The sequence below is a fragment of the Morus notabilis genome, unplaced genomic scaffold (genome assembly GCF_000414095.1).
Source record: "Morus notabilis unplaced genomic scaffold, ASM41409v2 Scaffold2937, whole genome shotgun sequence".
NCBI classification, from domain to species: domain Eukaryota; kingdom Viridiplantae; phylum Streptophyta; class Magnoliopsida; order Rosales; family Moraceae; genus Morus; species Morus notabilis.
Window position 1 is genome coordinate 20,780 of NW_010356576.1, and position 21,030 is coordinate 41,809.

The 21,030-nt window shown below is 34.7% G+C and overlaps 3 protein-coding genes and 1 pseudogene across 4 annotated transcripts; all 4 read right to left on the bottom strand.

Annotated features, from left to right (window-relative positions):
* Positions 1-2,320: 2,320 nt before the first annotated feature.
* Positions 2,321-4,095, bottom strand: LOC21385999. Its single transcript, XM_010088301.2, has 2 exons — positions 3,772-4,095; positions 2,321-2,660 (listed from the first exon to the last, which is right to left on the bottom strand). The coding sequence occupies exons 1-2, from the start codon at positions 4,023-4,025 to the stop codon at positions 2,504-2,506; spliced, it is 411 nt and encodes a 136-aa protein (XP_010086603.1). The 5' UTR covers positions 4,026-4,095; the 3' UTR covers positions 2,321-2,503.
* A 2,881-nt stretch (positions 4,096-6,976) lies between these two features.
* LOC21386000 (pentatricopeptide repeat-containing protein At1g03100, mitochondrial) lies at positions 6,977-10,628 on the bottom strand. Of its 2 annotated transcripts, none has more exons than XM_010088302.2 (2): positions 10,389-10,628; positions 6,977-9,222 (listed from the first exon to the last, which is right to left on the bottom strand). In XM_010088302.2, the coding sequence occupies exon 2, from the start codon at positions 9,176-9,178 to the stop codon at positions 7,097-7,099; it is 2,082 nt and encodes a 693-aa protein (XP_010086604.2). In that variant the 5' UTR covers positions 9,179-9,222; positions 10,389-10,628; the 3' UTR covers positions 6,977-7,096. The 2 variants fall into 2 exon arrangements, with proteins under 2 accessions (XP_010086604.2, XP_024020073.1); XM_024164305.1 differs by having other exon boundaries at positions 6,977-9,557.
* Positions 10,629-13,453: 2,825 nt separating this feature from the next.
* Positions 13,454-16,217, bottom strand: LOC21386002 (annotated as a pseudogene).
* Positions 16,218-17,904: 1,687 nt separating this feature from the next.
* Positions 17,905-20,148, bottom strand: LOC21386003 (sucrose-binding protein). Its single transcript, XM_010088305.1, has 6 exons — positions 19,656-20,148; positions 19,378-19,553; positions 19,186-19,266; positions 18,806-19,087; positions 18,205-18,517; positions 17,905-18,065 (listed from the first exon to the last, which is right to left on the bottom strand). The coding sequence occupies exons 1-6, from the start codon at positions 20,146-20,148 to the stop codon at positions 17,905-17,907; spliced, it is 1,506 nt and encodes a 501-aa protein (XP_010086607.1).
* Positions 20,149-21,030: the final 882 nt, after the last annotated feature.

Below are 21,030 nucleotides of genomic sequence, written 5' to 3' on the forward strand. Positions count from 1 at the left end.
TATATATTTATATATATATATATATATATTATCACTAGTCCTTAAATTTTGAGATCATTTTCAGTTTATTTTCTGAATTTTAAAAATTTTAATTTTACCCACTAAATTTTAAATTATTCACGCTTAAACTATTCTGTTAAAAATAAAGAGGAGAAAATAGAATAATACAGTCACATGCTCTTTATGTTTGAATACATGTTAAAAGCAAACATATATAAACCACATAACTACACATAACTCATTTTTTTTCAATTTAATTTTAACAAAAATTCTTACAAAAAAAGCTTAAATGGGTCTAATCTGAAATTTAGGAGACAAAATTAAAGTTTTCAAAGTTGAGAGAAAAAATTGAGAATAGCCTAAAATTTAAAAGAACAAGCAATAATAATCCCCAAAAAAAGAAAGAAACGGCGCCGTTCAGCTAAAAGACAAAACGGCTGCAAAGGATACGAAGAAAAAACAACGACAGTGAGAAACGACAGAAAATATGAAAACGACAATCAACAGGAAACGACGGAAAAAGAAAAGCAAACGGGAAACAATAATAAATTTTCAAACAATGATAATACAGAAACCGACATAATAACAATAGGCTATAGCCCCCATCCCAACCGAAAAAATAAAAAAAATAAAAAAATAAACGAGGATAAACAGGAAAATGAAAGAAAATATCAAACAACAACAATGAATAAAAACGACAGCAAGTGAGAAAGAACAAATAAATATTAACCAACGACAACAAATAAGGAAGCGACTGAAAAGTAACAAAGACAGAAAGTGAGAAAACACCAAAAATTACAAAACGACAGTTACAAGGAAACAACAGAAATGCAAACGATAGTAATAGTGACGACGGACAATTAACAGGAAACATCATGGGAAAAAAAAGATAGAATGAGGAAATTGAAATGTGGAACGACCAAAATCAATTAAAACATCTACAAGTGAGAAACGACAGCTAAATATGAAACAACAACAATATGAAAACGACAACAAATGAGGAAACGACTATGAAATACAAAATGAGGAAAAATAACCGGAAAAAGAGAATGAGAAAACGGCAGAAAAGTAATAAACGACATATTAGCAGGAGACAAAAAAAAAATGAAAGACTTAGGAAAAGTGACGAACGACAATTAAAAGGAAACATCAAGAAAAAGAAAAGGAAAAAAAGTTGAAACAACAACAAATGCCAAAAACGACGACTAAGAAAGAGAACAACAAGCTAGAACAAGATGAAAATGGAGAAAACGCTAGAAGAAAGCCGATAACTAGTTGGAAATGGGAGTAAAAATGAAATAAATGAAAATTATAAAACGGAGAAAAAAAAAAAGAAACAACCGAAAATGAGAAGTGGACAGAAAAATGGCGAAAGATAAGTAACTGGACAGGACATCAATGAAAAAACGGCGATGTAATAGCGATAAACGACAATTAGCTGGAAATGCTCGGAAAAGTATAAAACGACGGATATAAAAAAACCCCAACAAAAAAACTACAGGAAACGCTGACGGATGAATAACGAGGAAAACGAAGAAAACGTCAGAAAAGTAGGGAACGAGAATTAACAGGTAACGACGGGACAAAAATGAAACGAAAAAAAGAAAGCAGTAAACGATCGTACGAAAATAAAAGAAAACAAATGAGTAGCGAAAAAGCGCGCGCAAACACACAATGTAGGACAATTGTCTAATACTATAATGATTTACCAGTTTCCAGTAGTTTGAATAAAGTTCGTCTAGTACATTAAAGCAGAATGTGAGAAGTAGTTTGAAATGCGTATAGATTTTTATGCTCCGTATGTGTTTAGTTTGCTGACTACATGAACTTTAAGTTGTACGTTCATTTTTAGTCTGTTTGATTCATAAATTAGAATTATAAGATTAAAATTATTTTTAATTTACGTGTATTTTTTATGAGAGAAAATACTGTAACGAATTATAAACTATGATTCGAATCAGAGAACGAATCCTTTAACCAAACAGGCTCGAATTTGAATCACAACTAAAAACTTTTTTCTCTCATATAAATACATTTTTTAACTCAATTTTTAATTCTAACCAGAAACGAACGGACTTATAATTTCATAGACTAATCTATCTGGAGCCTGGAGTGATTACTTCACAATATTAAACGAGATTGTGACCAACTTAGCACACTTGAAACTTTGACGTACACTTTGATAATCCTATACACAAGATCATTAATCACAGGAGTCATATAAAAAAGTAATAATTAATTCTTATATAACCATTTGCAAATAGAGGAAATATAGATAAAATTCAATCTATTTGAAAGTTGAAACGAATATGGAGCAGGTTTGACCCCTAAAAACAAAGAAAGAGAACTGTACGGAAACCTTTTAAGTGCAAAAGAAACCCATACTATGCAAAAGTGCATTAGCCAATCTAAAAAATCTGACGGCCATGCACAGTCACAGTTTGTTCCTATTCCAGAGTTATATACGAGGCTATCTTGCAGAATAAGTTCAGAACCGAAAAAACTAATAATCTTGTTCAAAAATCTTCACGTCCGTCATCTTGCCGGATGGAACTTCCATTCGGTATTGTGTAGATATCTTGGAAAGTTTTTCCAGCGTGTTGTCCTCCATGTCAATAACTATCTGACGGCACTCCCGGGTACAGAATGCGCGAAATTGACTGTACTTTGAATAGACACAAGATTAAGACTTATAATTAAAGTGATGTTAATTCATTGACTTAATTAAGCACCAAAAGATATCACTGTCATTCTAGAATATCATGTGCACATCAATTAATTATTAGACAAGAAACACGTGAAAAATATAACAAGATCAGTCCACAAGAATGTCAACGTCAATACTAGACAGACATAATCATTGTCATGAATGAATTTAATACAGATTAGCAGACAAGGTGAGGTGTGGATAGAAAATTAGTGCCAAGTACTTGGTGGGCGGTGGAAAATAAGTTGCATACTGATTTGAAAAGGAATATGTGCCGTGAAGAATATGTCTGTAGACGTATTTGGTATTTGTTTGAAGTAAAGATAAGAAATTTTACTAGCAAGATTTTCAGAAAAATAATATGAAAAAAGAAAATCAGATAACAAAATGGTTGCTCTAAGAATTAGTATGGCTTCTTTTTGGTATGTGTGGAAACAGAGTGAAGAATAAAAATAAGAAACCACAAATTGCATATTTTTACGTGCATTTTAAGAGTGGCAAACGTACTACGAAAAATATTTATAAAAAAAAAAAAGAACGAAAAGCAAACAAACAAACACAAGCAGTCTTTTAGATACTGAAATATATGGTCCTACAACTTCTCACGTATTTGATTGAATGAACTTTTTATTAGGTATATCGTCAGAAAATATTGTAAATACATAAAATTCAAATGTCTCTTTAATTTACGTATTGAAATACAATAATGCATAGAACCAATAAAAAAATTAAATTTTTACATTACCATTCCCTACCTCTGTTTCCATATGTATACACAGAGGATCTCTATACTTACCTAATATACCTATATATCAGAATAAAAAAAAAGGATTTTTTTTTAGACCCACGCGAAAAATACCACCATACTGCCGATATTATATTATTCTGTTTCCTTTATTTTCTCAGCAACAATATGATCCTATTCTTTCTATTATACAGATTTTACGTTATGTTTGAAAATTTTCTCGGTAACCAAACGGAGAACAAACAGAAACTCAGCAACACTTATTTTAAAACCGAAAAGATAGAAAGAGAATAAAAAAAGGGAGCGCATGAGACCCTACCAATACATGAAAATGTCTTTGCCCTTCTGGATCTTCTTGTGGCAGTACCAACATTTCTCGAGAAAATTATCGGGAACTTTTCGCTCGAAGTCCTCCGGCGGCGACAGAGTCAGAATTCCCCGCCGTACCTGCGCCTCCTCCACCGCTGCCGGAGGAGTCTGAGCACCGATTCGGAGCTCCGACGGCCGAGGGAGCTGATAGATGACGTCGTTGTCGTCGTAGGACCCATTGATGCGAGATCGTTTGATCGGCATTTCTGACAGTGGGGTTAGTGAGGCAGAGATAGAATTAGGGATTTAGAGAGAGAGAGAGAGAGAGAGAGAGAGAACGGAACGGCAGATGAAGAAGGATTGGTGAGGTAGTGAAAAAGAGGGAGAAGAAGGGAGCTGAATCCATGGAATCACACCTCTATTTATAGGCTATTACTACTTTTCTACGTCAGCCTCATTAAGTATGGGGGGTTTCTATAGTCTGCAACGCGGGAATGTTTCCTTTTTTTATTTTTTAATTTAATGAGTAACTTTGCCTTTTTTTCTAATGGAAAAGTCAAAGATTGGCTTAATTTTACGGTGTATAATATTTGGTGACTGGTGTAGGATATTATTGACAAGTAATTCTATACTTTTATTAAAGGATATTATGCCCTTTGGAAACTTTTTTATTTTTAGAGTAACTTTCCTTTTAAAAAAAATTAAGAAAAAACTTGCCTTCCACTAAAAAATGTTTAAAAAAAGAGGACTTCTTCCTAGTGAAAAGATGTAAAGGGAAACGAGAGCTTTTTTTTTTATTATTATTTTTTTTTTTTGAGAAAAAGCAAATGAACAATTGAGAATATTGATGTCCAAAATTAGTATTCCACATAGGCATCTACAAGTGATGGGAAACCAAATCCTCTTACCACGTCATCTAAAAATATAAGAACACAAAAAATCCCGCAAAAAAGGAGATCTCCTTACTAAAATGCAATACAAAATTTGTTTAAAGTTTATAATCTTTTTAGAGGATATCAGATATAGACATCAAAATTTAATAGATGTTTAAAAATAGGGTTACAATATGTGACTGTATTTTTCATAGGATTATTGTGTTGTTTGGTCCTAATTAAAAGGAGAAAGTGTTTGTCCCCAATCAAAAATGCTTATGCGAGTTCAATTTAAAAAGAAAAATATTGCTTTTGTAGTAGACATATCCAATCATAGTTTCATTAGCTAACCAATGATTTATTGAATATTGAGTTAAAAAAATTGTTATATTGATATTTGGTTGTATTTCCTCCAGTAGATCAACGTGATTTTGTTTTTCCCATATTCCATTGCCCAAACATTGTTCTCCATATACCATTTAAATTTCCCACACCAATAAGAAACTAGACTCAATTTTTCAATTTATTTTTGATGAAAAAAAAAAGTTGTAAGGATAGCGGAATGTATCCATGTGAAAATAAAGGAAAGTAAATTACTCATGTCAAAATTACATATGCCACGCTCGAACTCAATTTAAAAGACAAATTTTATGGGGCGTAAAATCTCCGCACTACGCCAAATAATCAATGGTAGTCTCTAATTTTATTTAAAATTAGGTTACTATCTTACCGGTGAATGTCAAATACCATGCTTTAGCAGTTTTCCTTTGAAGGACAACGCTTTTTTTTTTTTTTTTTAATGCTTGCAACATATATAAACCAAGATTGTGTACTAATGTGAGCATAATATATGCCAAACAAGTTTCCAGTTTTTTTACCACACGAAATAATTGATGGCCCCGTTCACATCTAACTTTTTTACTACAGTAAAAAGCTCTCATATAAAATCACATTTAAACTCGAATTACAAACTCGAATCAGTGAAGTGAACGGGCCAAATGGTAGTCTCGAGTTTTACTTTTATTTAAAAGAGAATAATAATAAGTACAACAACTCAAGTCTTAACTTTTATGTACTAATTTATGCAGCATGTAAGCTGTCATTTTTATATTAGTGAGTGTATAAAATATTGCAACGTCAAATTAATAATAAAAGATTACATTTATCAATAATAAAAATGACAATTCACACGTCACATTAATTAATATATAAAAATTAAGATTTGAGTTAGTGTCCTTAACACTATTCTTTAAAATAAGGCTAGTTATCTTATCCGTGAATGCCAAATATCATGATTTAGCAATTTCTCTCCGAAGGACAATTTTTTTTTTTATAATTTTTAATTCTTGCGACATATAAATCAATAAAAGTAAACTAAGGAGTTGTTTGGTTAGGGGATTCATATCCCGATTCAAATCATGATTCGTGGTTCGTTACAGTGTTTTCTCTCATAAAAAATACACGTAAATTGAAAATAGTTATAATCTCATGATTCTAATCCATAAACCAAACGTCTTCTAAGATTGTGTACTTTTTTTTTTTTGCTGAATAAGATTGTGTACTTATGTGAGTATACGTATGCGCCAAACAAGTTTGAAGCTTTTTTTTTTTTTTGGGCTAGTAAAACAAGTTTGCAGATTTGTGTAAACGTTGGAATATATGTTCTGCAATCAATATTATGAAAACAGATATGGTTTGGAGGTAAAAATATTTTCAGAAAAAATAGTAAAATACATTGATTGATTTTCATGATTTGGAAACGCACCTGACCAGAAAATTATTTCAATTTTAAAAACGAAACACGAGAGATTTGTATGGTTGATTGATGAAAATTTGACTAAGGTAATATGGAAAGATTTAATAGGAGAAAAAGTAATTACTGTACTGATATTTTGGGAAAAAAAGGGAAAATAATCAAAATCCTCCTTCTTTTTGCTAAGTCATGACTTTCATCTCTCTTATTATGTAAATGTCCAAAACACATTCTGTAAAGTAGTTAAACTTTTAAAAATTCCATGGCTGTCCTTTCAATTTATATTAATTGTTATTTTAGATATGATTTAACTAAAAAAGTTAAATAAAATTTTTTTTTTAAAGTGCTCAGATAAATATTTCAATCAAAGAAATTCTTCAATTATTTTGAGAGTTATTCATTTTTTCTGATTATTTTATTTAACATAAAGGTTTAATAATGTTTTAAAATGTATTTATTAAAGATTGAGAAGGATAATTCCAACGATGGGTTTACAGACTAAAACACAGGCGTTGCATTTCATGTCTAATCCAACGATCAAACCTATGCCCTTTTATAATTTACATTAGATATGTACATTCTTTCCCTTCTTTTTTTTTTTTTGGCACTAATTACAAAATCCTTTTCCAAAAGGAACAAACAATGATTTTGTAGCACCAAACTCTAATTAGATTAAAGCTGAGACGTATGGAAATTAGATAAAAAGTTCATCAATTCAATCCTACCCACTTTTTAAAAGCCAAGGCTGCTTCTCTCTTGCTGAGTTGGGCTTCTGTCTGGAACTTGGGAGCTTTGCCCTTATAAAGTGTTTTGTGGTATTTCAAGAAGAGGGTCCGGTATTTGTACTTGTCAACAAACATATTCCCTTTCTCCATCATCTCCACGACTTCATTTGCTCGCTTGAAAAACCCGCCTCTGACGAATGTGTAAAGCACAGAATCCAGGAGCTCCTGATCAAACTTCATTGGCGTAGATGAAGCAAGAGATTTCATCTCGCCCCACAGTTCTGTCACCTCTATGTAGTTTCCCCCAATAGCTGCATAAGCAGTGACCATGGAATGGAAAGTTTGAGCATTCGGGGTATGCCCAAGACTCCTCATCTTTTTCAGAGCCTTCTCAGCATCTTGCATCAATCTCTTCCTACAGAAGAAGTGGATCACATTGTTCCAATCATGAACACCCGAGTCGACCTTCTGCCCTTCCTTGATTTCTTGCAAGAGCTTTGCCATCAACTTCGCTTCACCGCCCTCTGCACATCCCTTAACCAACGTCTCAAACTCTGGATGACCGGTTTTCAATATCTTAGCCTCTTTCATCTCTCTGAAGAGATGGAAGGCTTCCTGTGTATTTTCTTGCAGCACCTTGGACTGGATCAATGCCTGGTAAGAACTTGAATCTAGCTGGACTCCGGCCCTCCGAGCATCGCGTAGAAGTGACGCAGCATCTCCTGCTCGGTTTGCTTGGCAGTATGCTTTTAAGAGTGATGAATACAGAGAAGGAGCGGTCCAAACACCAGCCAAACACATCTCGTCAAGAAGGTCATGTGCCTGGTCTAACCAACCAAGTGATATGCACGAATTAATGACATGAACCATAACTGAATCATCATTGGAAACTGGAGAATCTTCTTTCTCCGCCTTGATGAGAAAATCTGCTAAATTCTTGGTCTTGCCAGCTTCTAGAAAGGCCTTGACTAGTTTCACAAAAATTTTCTCATTTGGTTGGATAATACCTCGTTCAGTTGTTAGCAATTCAACTTGACTCTGAAGCTTAGCTAACATATCACCAAGCACTTTCTTTGCTTCGGTCTCGAGTTTCGTGAAATTTTGGTCTCTTGAATACTCTTCGTAAGATAATACAGGAGTTCTCATTAATGTATTATCTTCTAAATGTTCAGACCGTCTATTCAAACCTTGGCTGGAACCAAGGAGAAGAGAAGATTGGCTATCATTTTGAACAGCATCAATAACCAGCGACGCAGCTACAAGCGAGGATCTAGCTGCTTTTGCTTTCTGAAGCATTTCCAAAACCATGTTGGATGCAGAATCTAGATCCCCCAACTTCAAATGGCATGTAAGCAAACAACTATAAAACTGCCTAAATTGAATATCACTTAGGTTGTGTGCCTCATTTATGTAACGTTGAAGTTTCTTAAGCTCTTCTATTCGTCCATTCCTCTCGTATATATGCGCCATTACTATCAACAAGTTAGAATCAATTCTGATGCCAACTCGAGGCATCATTTCAAGAAGCTGCTCTGCTTTCCTAGTCGTTCCAAACAAAAGACAACCGGCCAGAGCAATGTTGAAAGCAGTAGTGTTAGGCTTCATAGCAATCAAGGGTGCATTACTCTTTTTACGTGGATCCACCCTACCATCTTGGAACAAGTAGCCCATCTCAAGAATCAATTCAGCAGCAAGGTAAGCCCCACGTGCTGTTTGCGACATATGAGCCAAAGTTGCAGACCAAGCAGCAACTGGAGGAAATTGCTCCATTTCTACAAGCTTCCTCAAAATAGTCGACGCAGGAACTGGCAACCCAGCTTTGGCAAGAGAACAAGCAAGATAAATTAGCATCTCTTTGTCTAACAAGTTCTGTTTTCCTTCCTCAAAAGCTTGTTCTACAAGCTCAAAGGCCTTTTCTAGCCACTGAATATCAAGGCTTTCTGCAAAAGCTGCAAGGAGTTTGTTTACAACAGACTTTCTAGGGAAACCCTCCATCTGCATATGTTGTTCATATAACTTCCACGCATCGTTAAGTCTACACTCGTCAAGTGCAATTTGTATTTCCATACTTAGTGCAGCCGGGTCTCGAGCCTGGACCAAGATTGTTCCTGCTGCAGTAGACAAAAACTTTATTCCAAATGTTATTTCATTCTGGGTTCCAAGGGATACAGCTTGCTCATTGGAGTTGGCCAAATGAGAGCTCATACACCCACAATGAGACCGGAAACTCGAATAGGCTTGAAAATGGTATCTTAAAATCGGAGTAGAGCTATAATTTCCATAAGTAAGTAAGATATATAAGTTGGAGGGAAAGACTTTAGTAATCTGATGACTGAGTTTTCTCCTAAAGACCATAGTCCCGTCTGAAGATAAGTTCTTTGCAATAAAACGACCAGAACTCAGCAAATCCCTAATAACTTTTAGGCTTCACAAATTTGGCATGAAGCTGTATGACGGAAAAGAAGAAATCCAAGTTCAAATACTGATAAACGATGTTAATAAACAAATAAAGAAATAAGAAAAGAACATCAATGACGTCACAAAATTCTTGCTCACAAGGATTCAATGTTTTCTTGATAGTCATAAATAACTAGTGATGAAATGAAACCTTCATAACAACTATCAATTATCATAGAAACCTTCATAACAACTATCAATTATCATAGAAACCTTCATAACAACTATCAATTATCATCCTTGTGAGACATTTCATCGAACAACTAGCAAGCCCCAAAAGAGAGACAAATAATTACCAGAAATCGGTCGTCCCAATGATTCACTAAATTCATTCGATAATTGTTGAGCATAATACAAAGGTTCATTAATCATTAGGCTACTCGATGTCTCTAACTCTATAGCTTCAATGGCACATTCAATAACACTATAGGCTTCTAGGAAGTATCTTATTACCATCTTCAAGCATTACTGACATGCATAAGCCATTTATCTGCATATTGAATGTAACAACTGTAGATCATGTTTCCCAATTTACAAACATCATCGACAATTATGTTATGCACATTTCAAGATACATAAGCAGCCAAGTTAAAAAAAAATGCTTATTTTCACCGCATAAACATTTTAACAAACATTTAATGGGCATAATTAACCAACCCTTGAACAGACAAGAATTCACTTCATTTTCTGAGCTAACTAAAAAGCAATAATAAGAAAACCGAAACCAAGCTACCATGAGCCAAGTAAACACAAGCGTGACGTATCTCGGTAGAAGAAAACGACAAAGCAATGGAGATTGTAATGGCATAAAACAACGTACACTTGCAAAGTTGGAAGCAGCACGAAGAGATGGTTGAGAACGCAGAGCAATGTGGAGATGGCGAATGAGCGAAATGCAGCGAGACGGAGAGAAGTGCGACTGGGTCGTGAGAGAATGGTTAAGGTTGTTCGTAAGTGAATGGTCGTGTTGAGAATGGCCTTTGAATGACTGGGTCGCGATTGGGTTGGAACATTGAGCAAATTATTTTTCGGGTTGTGACTTATGAGTTATGATGTAAAACGAGTCTATAGACGGTAGACCATTTTGTAAAAGGATTATTTCCATAAATGATGCATTATGTATCATATTTTAAAATACTTTTTCATTTTTTAAAATCGTTTAAAATATTTCTTAATTTATAAAAAATATTTCAAAATGCCCTCTCGTCTATTTCCGTTTATACCTCTAAAGGCTTGTTTATTTATATTTTTTAAGTTAGAATGACTTAAATTCAGATCTTAATTTGAGTTAAGGTGTATTTGAGTATGGTTTGAATTTGAACTCTAATTTGAATTTGTGTTTAGATGTGCACATTTTGAGTTATAGTTTGAATTAACAATTTATTTGAGTTTGTGTTTAGGTAGGTTAAAACTTAAATTTGTATTTGGATAGTAGTTTAATAAAAACTCAATAGTGATGAAAAATTTTAATAGGGTATATGAGTGAGGTTTTATTAATTTTTTCATTGTGAACGTATAGAAAAAAAATCATCTAAATGAGAATTAAAACAAAAAAAATTATGACATTTTTAAGAATAAAAAAAATATTATTCATCAACTGAAGTTTGAGTTTAGAAACTTAAGTTGTAAGGGAATCTTAAACTCAGATTTTAGTCCTAAACTCAAGTTAAAACTCAAATTTTATAAAAGAATATGATATTAAATAAAATTGTAATTTAAGTTCAAGCTTTTTTTCAATTTGAATGCAAATGAACAAGCCCTAACTGTTTTACTGACGTGACACTTATTTTACATGTTTAAAGTTAATTAACTTAAAAAGAGGAATTAATTATTAAAACTTGAAACTTAAACCATGATTAGGCTTTTTTTTTTTAAATATTGTTGCTTTAGGTTAATTTAAAAAAAGGACGACCGGGCTTTCTTCCATTATGAGACTCAAAGGAAGGGAGGGAGAAAGCAAAGGTGATGACTGACGACGAAGGCTAGCTCGGCAGGGGGATGTGGGGGCTTACAACTGGTGATGGGCGCACGACCCATGACATGCGACGGTGAAGGCAGGCTCACGGAGGGAGATGGAAGATCTAGCACGGTGGTACGATGGTGACGAACGGATCTGGATTCGTGGTAGCGTACGAAGTGGGTGGGCTTGACGGATCTAGGTTGTGCGGCGGTGAAGTGGGCTCGACAAGGCTCTCACGGCGGAGGGTCAAATTCACAAAGGGTTGCAACGGTAGAGGCATGCTCGATGGGCTGCTTCGCGACGATGCCAATGAGGTTGGATTATGATTTCAAAGACCAGTGTTGGGTATGCCAGAAATTCAACAATTTAGACCTCATTTATTTCACCGATTTGAGTTTAGAATTGAAGTTTTGTTATGATAAAAAGTTCTTAGAAACAGTGACATATAACTTTGTAACTTTTTGTCACATAAAATTTTTTTATTACAGTAAAAAACTTTTACATAATGTCACAACTCAATTCGAATTAACAAATTAAACAGACTCAAATTGTTATTTTGTCTCCACTTTGACAGCAGTGCTTTTTTTTTTGGGGAAGTGTGCCATGTAATCAATCAAAAGGAGACACAAAGAAAGGGAGATTGAGTGGATTAGGCGTTAACCCGTTTATTTTATCGATTTGAATTTATTATAGTAAAATTTTTTTAAAAACGATCACATTTAATTTTTTATTACAATAAAAAATGTTCACATAAAGTTATATCTTAATATTTTAATTTAAATTAAAAACTTGAATCAACAAATTAAACGGGTTTAAAATATTTCATTTGGTCTTGTTTAAACTTGCGATTGGGTCTTAGGCATGGTCGAGTGCATGGATTTCTCGTCAATTGCTGAGCTTAATTTGGGTGTGAATGTGTTTTCTGCTTTTTTTTTTTCTTTTTTTGTTTTTAATTTTTGGAATTAGCTGATGTAGCTTAAAAAAGAAATTACCTGAAGTGTTTTATTCCTTCTTGTTTTTTTAATATTTAATTTGTTATTATATTTTACTAGAGTTGAATATATTTTGTTTTTTTTAATGGTGTGACACGCCATCAAAACGGTTAAAGTTAAAAATGGAAGGAGATGGAGGGGACATTTTAATCTTTTTTATGTAGATTGGGGGCGTTTTAAAAAATTAGATGGTATTTTAAAATATGGTACAAGGATATTTATAAAAATAATTCTTTATGAAATTAGATCATATTAATTTTATTGATTCGAATTTAAAATTTGAGTTTTATTACAGTAAAAAACTTTCAGAAGCAGTTACATCTAATTTTTTTGTTAGAATAAAAAGCTCTTACATAAAATCATATTTCAACTCAAATTAAAAATTCAAATCAGCAAATTAAACGAGCCCTTATTGTACTTTCTAACCTCAACTTTCACATCACGATTAGAAGTTTTATTTTCTAAAAAATAAAGTGACCTTCTCTGAATTAATTTTCTGACTGTTAAATTTAATAATAATCACATGAAATTAAAAAAATATATATAATAGACAATTTTTAATGTAAATTTAACAGCTAAAAAATATAAAAATAACAGTTACATAATAGACAATTTTTAATGTAAATTTAATGGCAAAAAAATATAAAAATAACAGACAATTTTTAACGGTTGAAAAATATAAAAATACTAAAATTTATAGTGCTATGAGAGAAACTCCCAAAAATAAAAATCTAACACGAGGGATCTTTGCGAGACATTTTCCAACTTGACCCGTAACAAACATTAAAGTTTTGAATTTACAACTGTTATACTTAAGAGGGAGGTTTTCTAAATAATCCAAAAATTGCGTTTGGAAAAATTCAAAATTTAGGCATTTTTCCAGTTTATCATGCCCCCCCTAATGATATTATGATTTAGGCAAGCTATTTGCTTTTACCGGCCTGATTTTGGCTGAAGAGGGTACATTAACAAATGGAGAATTTCATCCTATGAAACACAATATTTACATTTAGCTCATGAAGCTTAAAGTTTTAAGACTAAAAATAGACACGAAAAGGATAATGAACACGGTACACATCATCAGCGGGTCACTTTTATTCAAGGACTTCCCGTGGAGTTTGAGATAACTACATCCAAGGTCTACCCACAGGGCACAGGCCTCCACTACACATATACATTAGATACTTTTGAGGATGTTTGGTTACGATTCAAAATTATTTTCGTTTTACATGTATTTTTTTTTAGAGAAAAAATTATAGAGAATCATGAATCATGATTAGAGACAAATATAGAAAACAAAAGTTACTCCATACTGGTTACTCTAAAGAGACATAAGGTCCGTTTATTTTGCGGATTCGAGTTTTTAATTCAAATTAAAATATGAATTTATGTGAAATTTTTTTATTGTAATGAGATTATTTTTAAGAATTTTTTACTGTAATAAAATTTGAATTCTAAACTCAAATTCTACAAAGAGATACTTAATGTTGCCTTTGGCGTTGACCTCAAAGCACAAAATCTGGAGGTTGGAATTTTCAGAGGCAATTGCAGTGACTGGATGGCCGGCCGGGACGACAAACACCCCGCCACGGCTCAACCGCCCGGTTACTCTCTGGAATCTTTGGCTGCTCTTCCGTCCTTACCGTCTTCCCCCGCCGTGTTCTGACGAGCTGGCTGCTCTTCCGTCCTTGCCGTCTTCCCCCGCCGTGTTCTGACGAGCCATGAGGACAAGCCATTTCGAACCATCCTTCTCCATCTACTACGAACGCCATCTTTGTTGCCTTGGAATTGTAATAGGGCGCAACCATAGCTCCCTATATAATTGCAAAGTATACATATGTTTTGTGTAACAAAGCAAGCATACCAAAAAAAAAAATGCAAGTTAACTTATAACACCAACTTATGCAAGTTAAATCGTAGCATATTTTCCTAGCTGAAAAGAAAAGTATACAAGTTACATTAATGTAAAGGAAAAGGAATTGAGTAATTACTTTGGTGACGTTAGCAAAGGAGGAGATAAGGTCAAGGTGTTCAAGCTGCTTGCAGTCTTCGGGTTTGGCCTCAAAAGAGACGACCATAGCGATTAGATTGAATGGGCTGCTTGTGGAATATGTTAAAGGGACCTTCTGTTTGGCCCCTCATGAACGGCCAAACTGGTTCTTCTTCGCGGCCGCCTTCCCCGTGGCTGCTCAGCTCCTCTACCTGTTCTCTTGAGGCCTTTGTAATGCTGCCTCTGCTCTGCTGCCTAAACAGCTCCTCTATCTCATCTTTATCTCTCTGTTTTAACACAAATCAATCATTACTTAGCAAAAAAAAAAAAAAAAAAAAAAAAAAAAAAAAAAACCAAAAAAAATTGAAAAAAAAAGGTTGAAAAAACTGGGGGGGGGAAACCACTTTTTTTTTTTTTTTTGAATATTTTTTTCCGTGGACGTAATGTCCTTTTTATTTAGAATTGTCATGCTTTTTTTTTTAAACAAAAAAAAAAATAACTAAAAAAAAAAAAAAAAAAAAAAAAAAAACGATACAAAACCATAAGAAATTGCAGTTAAGTGGCGGATAAATTAAGAAGGTATATATTCAGTAATATAAAAAATAAAAAAATAAGAAGTTATACTAACCTTGAAAGCGGCCTTGAGTACCTTCCAGTTGAAGGCTTTGTAAAACGAATCTAGGTGTTGGTCCCTAGCCACGGAAAATGTCTACAACACAGAAATTACTCCCAATTATGACATCATGATAAAATTACTCTCTTAAGGCTGTTTACAAATATATATATATATATATATATATTTTTTTTTTTTTTGGTTACCTCAAAGTGGGCAGGGAGAGAGATGGGATAGATTAGCTTGACCATGAAAACCTTCTCTCTCTCGTCCCGGTTGACCATATATGCAGGTGTGCCTGCTGGTACGTATAAGGTGTCTCCACGTTCAAGATTGAATGTTTCTCTCTTCTCCTTCCTCAAAAGGGTCACAGTTGGTTTCCCTAATTCACACAAATAACAAATTAGAATTATCAAAAAAAAAAAAAAAGAACACATACACGCATAGAAAGTTATAATAAAAAACTCATAGTCAAGATTCGTTGTTCTTAATTTTTTTTTTCTGTCTATTCCAATTGTGTTATTTATTATTTATTAAATTTAAATGGCATAAGAAATAAGGAACATAAGAATTTGAGTAAACTAGCCCACCCTTAGCAACGAAGATGACTCCAGCAGCATCGAAATGGACCAGAGTGACGAATGCGCCGGGATTCGCCTCGAGAAAACCGATCCTGTAATTCTCAATCCCCTTCATAAGCTCAGACCTCTCAGTGAACTTCTTGAGAACGTCAACTCTGCCTTCCTCAGTCTTAATGATGGTGTCGAAATGTTCATCCCTGAATACATATGGATTCTCTTCTCTTATCTCCTCCTCTTCTTCTTCTTCTTCTTCTTCTTCTTCTTCTTCCTCTTCCTCTTCACGGCATCTCTCTCTCTCTCTCTCCCACTTGTCATGTATATATCTCTCTCTAAACTTCTTCTCTCTGACATACTCCTCACACCTTTCCTCGCACTCTTCCCTTTGTTGTTCGAGAAGCCCCTCTTGGTGTTTGCCTGGTGCATGCACTGCTTGAGTTCCGAGGCAAGACTTGCGCTTAGGGCCGCCAAGGACAGGAGAAGTACGACCAAACAGAGCTTCTTTAAGGCCGCCATTTTTTTTCCCCCTTGAAGAAAGTGTTGAATAAGAGTACAAAGGGGTTTACATAGGAAGAAATAAAATTATGGGAGATTAAAACAGAGGAATTGGAAACCATGCATGAAGACGGGTGTCTGAGTTACGTGTCTTCCATGCGGAGGACTTGATCGGATCGTACGACATAGGACAAGAAAGACATACGTAACTTTTTGTAGAGATTGTAAAGTTTTGAGCGCTGGATCATCAGAGCTGTCCTTCAAGAGTTTGCAAGAAAACGACAGCAATTTTCTGTCTGATCATGATGAGGAATTGAAATAAGGAACTATGGATGTTTGGACATAGTACGCCGGTTTTTACGTGATCTTCGTCCAATTTTAGATGTTATAACAATCCGGCGTTCTAAGTATTGTCTTAACTTCTGCTAAAAGAATGTTAGAGTTCTGATATATAATTTGCCTTTTTACTTTTTGTGTGTTTTATGAGAAAGGCTAGGGTCATTTCTCTCTCTCCTCATTTTTTATTATTTGACACAAATAATTTTATGTCCTTTTAACACGTGAATATCATATCACTGTAACATTTTTTTATTTAAAAAATAATATCATGTTAATAAAATAGAGCGAGTAATAAAAAAAATAATAATAAAAGTATTAAATAATGAATAAAATGAGTCACAAAGAGAGTGACTTTTTAAATCGAATGACAAAGAGAGTGACTCTCGTGTTTTATACGATGATACATAACCAGGCTGGCAACATCAGACAATAGTGGCTTGGATTTTTTACTTTTTTTTTGTTTACTTCTCTATCTTGTTTGTATACGGCGCCGAATCATGGCTCACTATTCTTGAGTAACTTTGTTGGGGATAAATAAACGACAAAGATTTTGTTTTGTTGCCCGGAAAACGACAGATAGTTTAAAAATTACAATGGCTTCCCTAGGGCCGGACAACTCGGCATTGATGTTTGGGACGGCTTCTTGATCATTTTTTCCCCACTAGATCACTCTTCGAGTAATATTGACTGTTACTCTATTATTTTTCTTTTCAAAGAATTGTGAAACTATACTAAACACGTTGAATAGAGCCTCCAACTCCAACAGTTCACTAAATATGCTAAAATTTAATTGCTAAAGGCCCTTAATTCTTATTTTTCGCGAGATTCTGTGTTTTCCTCAACCAAATCAGCTTGCTTTGTGAGTGCTAGAAGAGCCAAAAACCAAGCAAGACACGCACGATGTCTTAGTCCAGTGACTACCTAACATGCAAAATAATCGCAAAATGAGATTTTCTTCCCTGATTTCTGTTGTTTTTGTTTATATGCATCTTTTACTATTTTAATTCTCTCTTTACACGAATTGCATCGTTATTTCTTCTTCCAAATTAGAAGTCGGTGTTGAATTTCTCAAACACAAATTGATCATACACGCGCATGTTATATTATAATGTTTTATCACAAAACAGGCACAAGAAGTGTGAGTAATATACATATATATATTATATATCAGTTGGTCACTTTTATTTATATATATCCAGTGGAGTTGAGACTGCATCTCTTTATCCACAGGATCCGACTATACATACATTTCCATTACGTTCTCCTCCTTAATTTACACAACTTCCGGATATAACAAAAGTTACGTACTCCAGCTGATCAGTACGCTTTCAGCTCCCATTTTCCTCACATTCTCGTTCAGTTATATATATTACATATACGCACGGTGGCCACCTTCCTCTTGTTGGGTTGGGCCTGGGAAAAAGAACTCCTCATTCTGGCTCTTGAAGATCCTCTCCACTTCTCTTGCTGGCACTCCAAACGCCAACTCCTTCGCCACGTTATCCATATTATTCACAATGTTTTTCCTCCCTGAAAATTGAGTAGACATAAACATATAATAATTAGCTTGACCAAAATGAAATACTATTTCAATTTTTAGTACTCAATTAGTTAATAAACGAGAGAAGAGGGATATATATATATATATATGTATATGCATATATAGTACCTGCAAGAGGGTACCTAGTATTGCCCTTGGCGTTGACCTCAAAACACAAAATCTGGAGGTTGGTATTTTGAGAAGCAATGGCAGTGACTGGATGGCCGGCTGGGACGACGAACACCATGCCGCGTCTCAGCCGCCCGGTTATTCTCTTGAATTTTTTGCCGCTCTTCTCTCCCTGCCAGGCGCTTCCACCGCCGCGTTGGCGTCCCTGCTCCGACGGGGTGTGAGGACAAGCCATCTCGAACCATCCTTCTCCATCTACTACAAATGACATCTTTGTTGCCTTGGAGTTGTAGTTTGGCGCAATCATAGCTCCCTAAATACAAAGCAAGGATATATATATATATATATATATATATATATATATCTGTTACATTAGTTTATCGTCAAACAAACATGTGTTACATTGGTTTTATCACTGAACAAAGTCAAAGATATATAAATGCAAATGACGAATACTACTCGTGTATATTCAAAATGAAGAAAAAAACAAGTGAATTAGGATGAAAAACTAGTGTTGATATCATATATATTTTTCTTAGCTAAAAATAGAAAAATAGATGCCAACGTATAATCAGGAGAAAGATTATATTTGAATAATTACTTTGGTGATGTTAGCAAAGGAGATCATGAGGTTGAGGTCTTCAAGATCTTTGCAATCTTCAGTGTTGGCTTCAAAGAGGCTACCATAGCGGTTGGATGAAACGGGATGCTTGCGGAATAAGTTAAAAGGACCCTTCGTTTCACCCTTGAATGGCCAAATTGGGCCGCCTCCGCCGCCGCCTTCTGCGTGACGGCTCAGCTCCTCAACCTGTTCTCTTGAGGCTTTGGTGATGCCGCCTCGCTTCTGCTGTCCGAATAGCCTCTCTATCTCATCTCTATCCCTCTGTTTCAACAAAAATCGTGATCATTAAATATAAACAATTATCAAAAAAGACACAAATGCGGCGGGCAAACAAGAGTTGTGTTTAAGATCTTATTAACCTTGAAAGCGGCCTTGAGAACCTTCCAGCTGAAGGCCTTGTAAAACGATTCTGGGTCTTCACCGCCAGGTCCATGGAATGACTACACAACACCAAAAAGTAAATCCGTTTCCAGTAGTATTAGTCACATAAAAACCCACTGATATATGTACACACACACACTAATATATACATATATATATATATATATTACCTCAAATTCTCCAGGGAGATAGACGGGATTGATTAGATTGACAATAAAGAGCTTCTCCCTCTCGTCTCGGTTGACAATATAGGCAGGCGTGCCTGCTGGGATGTGCACAACGTCTCCACGTTCAAGATTGAACGTCTCTCTCTTCTCCTCCCTCAACAGAGTCACAGTTGGTCTCCCTAAATTCACACAAATCAAAACCAACAAATAAGTTCCAAAAAAAAAAAAAGAAACAAAAACTCTATATCTACTATAGCATAGAAGTTGAAAAACTAAATTACCACTAGCAACGAAGAAGATAACGTCGGCATCAAAATGAACAGGAGCTACAAATGCATGAGGATTGGCCTCGAGAAACCCGACCCGGTAATTCTCAATGCCTTTGAGAAGCTTGGACCTCTCTGTGAACTTCTTCAGGATATGAACTCTGCCTTCCTCCGTCCTAACGCTGGTGTCGAAATGCTCAGCTTCAAACAGATAAGGGTTATTCTGCTCTATTCTCTCTCCACTCTCTTCTTTTTCTTCTTCTTCTTCACGGCTTTCCCTTGATCTTCTGGAATACCCTTCTTCCTCTCTCTCGCGGTGCTTCTTCTCTCTAATGTATTCCTCACACCTTTGCTCGCATTGTTGCCTCTGTTCTTCTTCGAATCCTCGCTGGTGCTTGCACTGGTGCCGGCACTGCTTCAGCTCCGGGTCTTGCGTGGCCGAGGCAAGACTTGCGGTCAGGACTAGAACAGAAAGTATGACTAGAGAGAGCTTGTTTAAGCATGCCATTTTTGTTTGATTTGGTTCGTGAGGGAAAGTGTCGAAGAGGAAGAGAGGATATATAGGTGGGAATTGACGAATTAGTACGAGGGATTGCAGAGCATGCAATAGGACGTGTGTCCAAGCTACGTGTCTCTCCGCAAGGACAAAGTGGACACATATCACTGTCTCGTTGCAAATTTATAAGTTTTTGAGATTGAGGTCACTGGATCAAGCTGTACTCCTCGAGTTTGCAAGCAATACGACATCATCGTTAACATGCAAAAAATCTTCAATTTTTTTAGGAGCTTTTTTTAGGACTAATAAAAATGAAGTAAGAGTAGTTTTTTTTTTTTTTTTTTTTTTTTTAATCATGTATAAAAATGGTCTGTTATATATATATATATATATATTTAATGTGATATAATTTTGATCAGATTTAATATACAAAAATTAACTCTATCGATATGTTTGCTTATCAGAGAAACTCTTTTTTTAAGGCGTAGAAATCAAATGAGTATTGTAGTTGCAAAATCTAAGTATTGCCTCAACATTATTGCCTTATGCTTAGAAACAGAATGATTAGATTGTCTTTTTTATATACAAGAGGCGTCGATTTAGGATTTGTTAAAAAGGTTAGAGAAATCTTAAGAGTCGTAATGTGTGTAATTTTTCTCATTTGTAAATTTTTTTTATCATATAACGGTAGAAGGAGGACGTCTTTTTATGTTGAGCCAAACCTTTTGATTCTCTTTCTACAATTTTATGGTTATTAAAATATAAAATTAGAGCGTCTAATTCACATGATAGGATATAATCGCGCAACATTTCACGTGTGATCCCACTTAGGATTGAGTGATAAAATCTGGTATCCTAGATCTAAATTATTACTCAAATCTGGTATCCTAGATC

Coding starts and splice junctions, on each gene's coding strand:
- LOC21385999 (XM_010088301.2), bottom strand. CDS start 4,025: ATGCCGATCAAACGATCTCGCATCAATGGGTCCTACGACGACAACGAC. Junction 2,661..3,771: donor AAAGACATTTTCATGTATTG/GTAGGGTCTCAT, acceptor TTCAAAGTACAG/TCAATTTCGCGCATTCTGTA.
- LOC21386000 (XM_024164305.1), bottom strand. CDS start 9,466: ATGGTCTTTAGGAGAAAACTCAGTCATCAGATTACTAAAGTCTTTCCC.
- LOC21386003 (XM_010088305.1), bottom strand. CDS start 20,148: ATGGCATGCTTAAACAAGCTCTCTCTAGTCATACTTTCTGTTCTAGTC. Junction 19,554..19,655: donor TATCTTCTTCGTTGCTAGTG/GTAATTTAGTTT, acceptor GTGTGAATTTAG/GGAGACCAACTGTGACTCTG. Junction 18,518..18,805: donor CCTTTGCTAACATCACCAAA/GTAATTATTCAA, acceptor CTTTGTATTTAG/GGAGCTATGATTGCGCCAAA.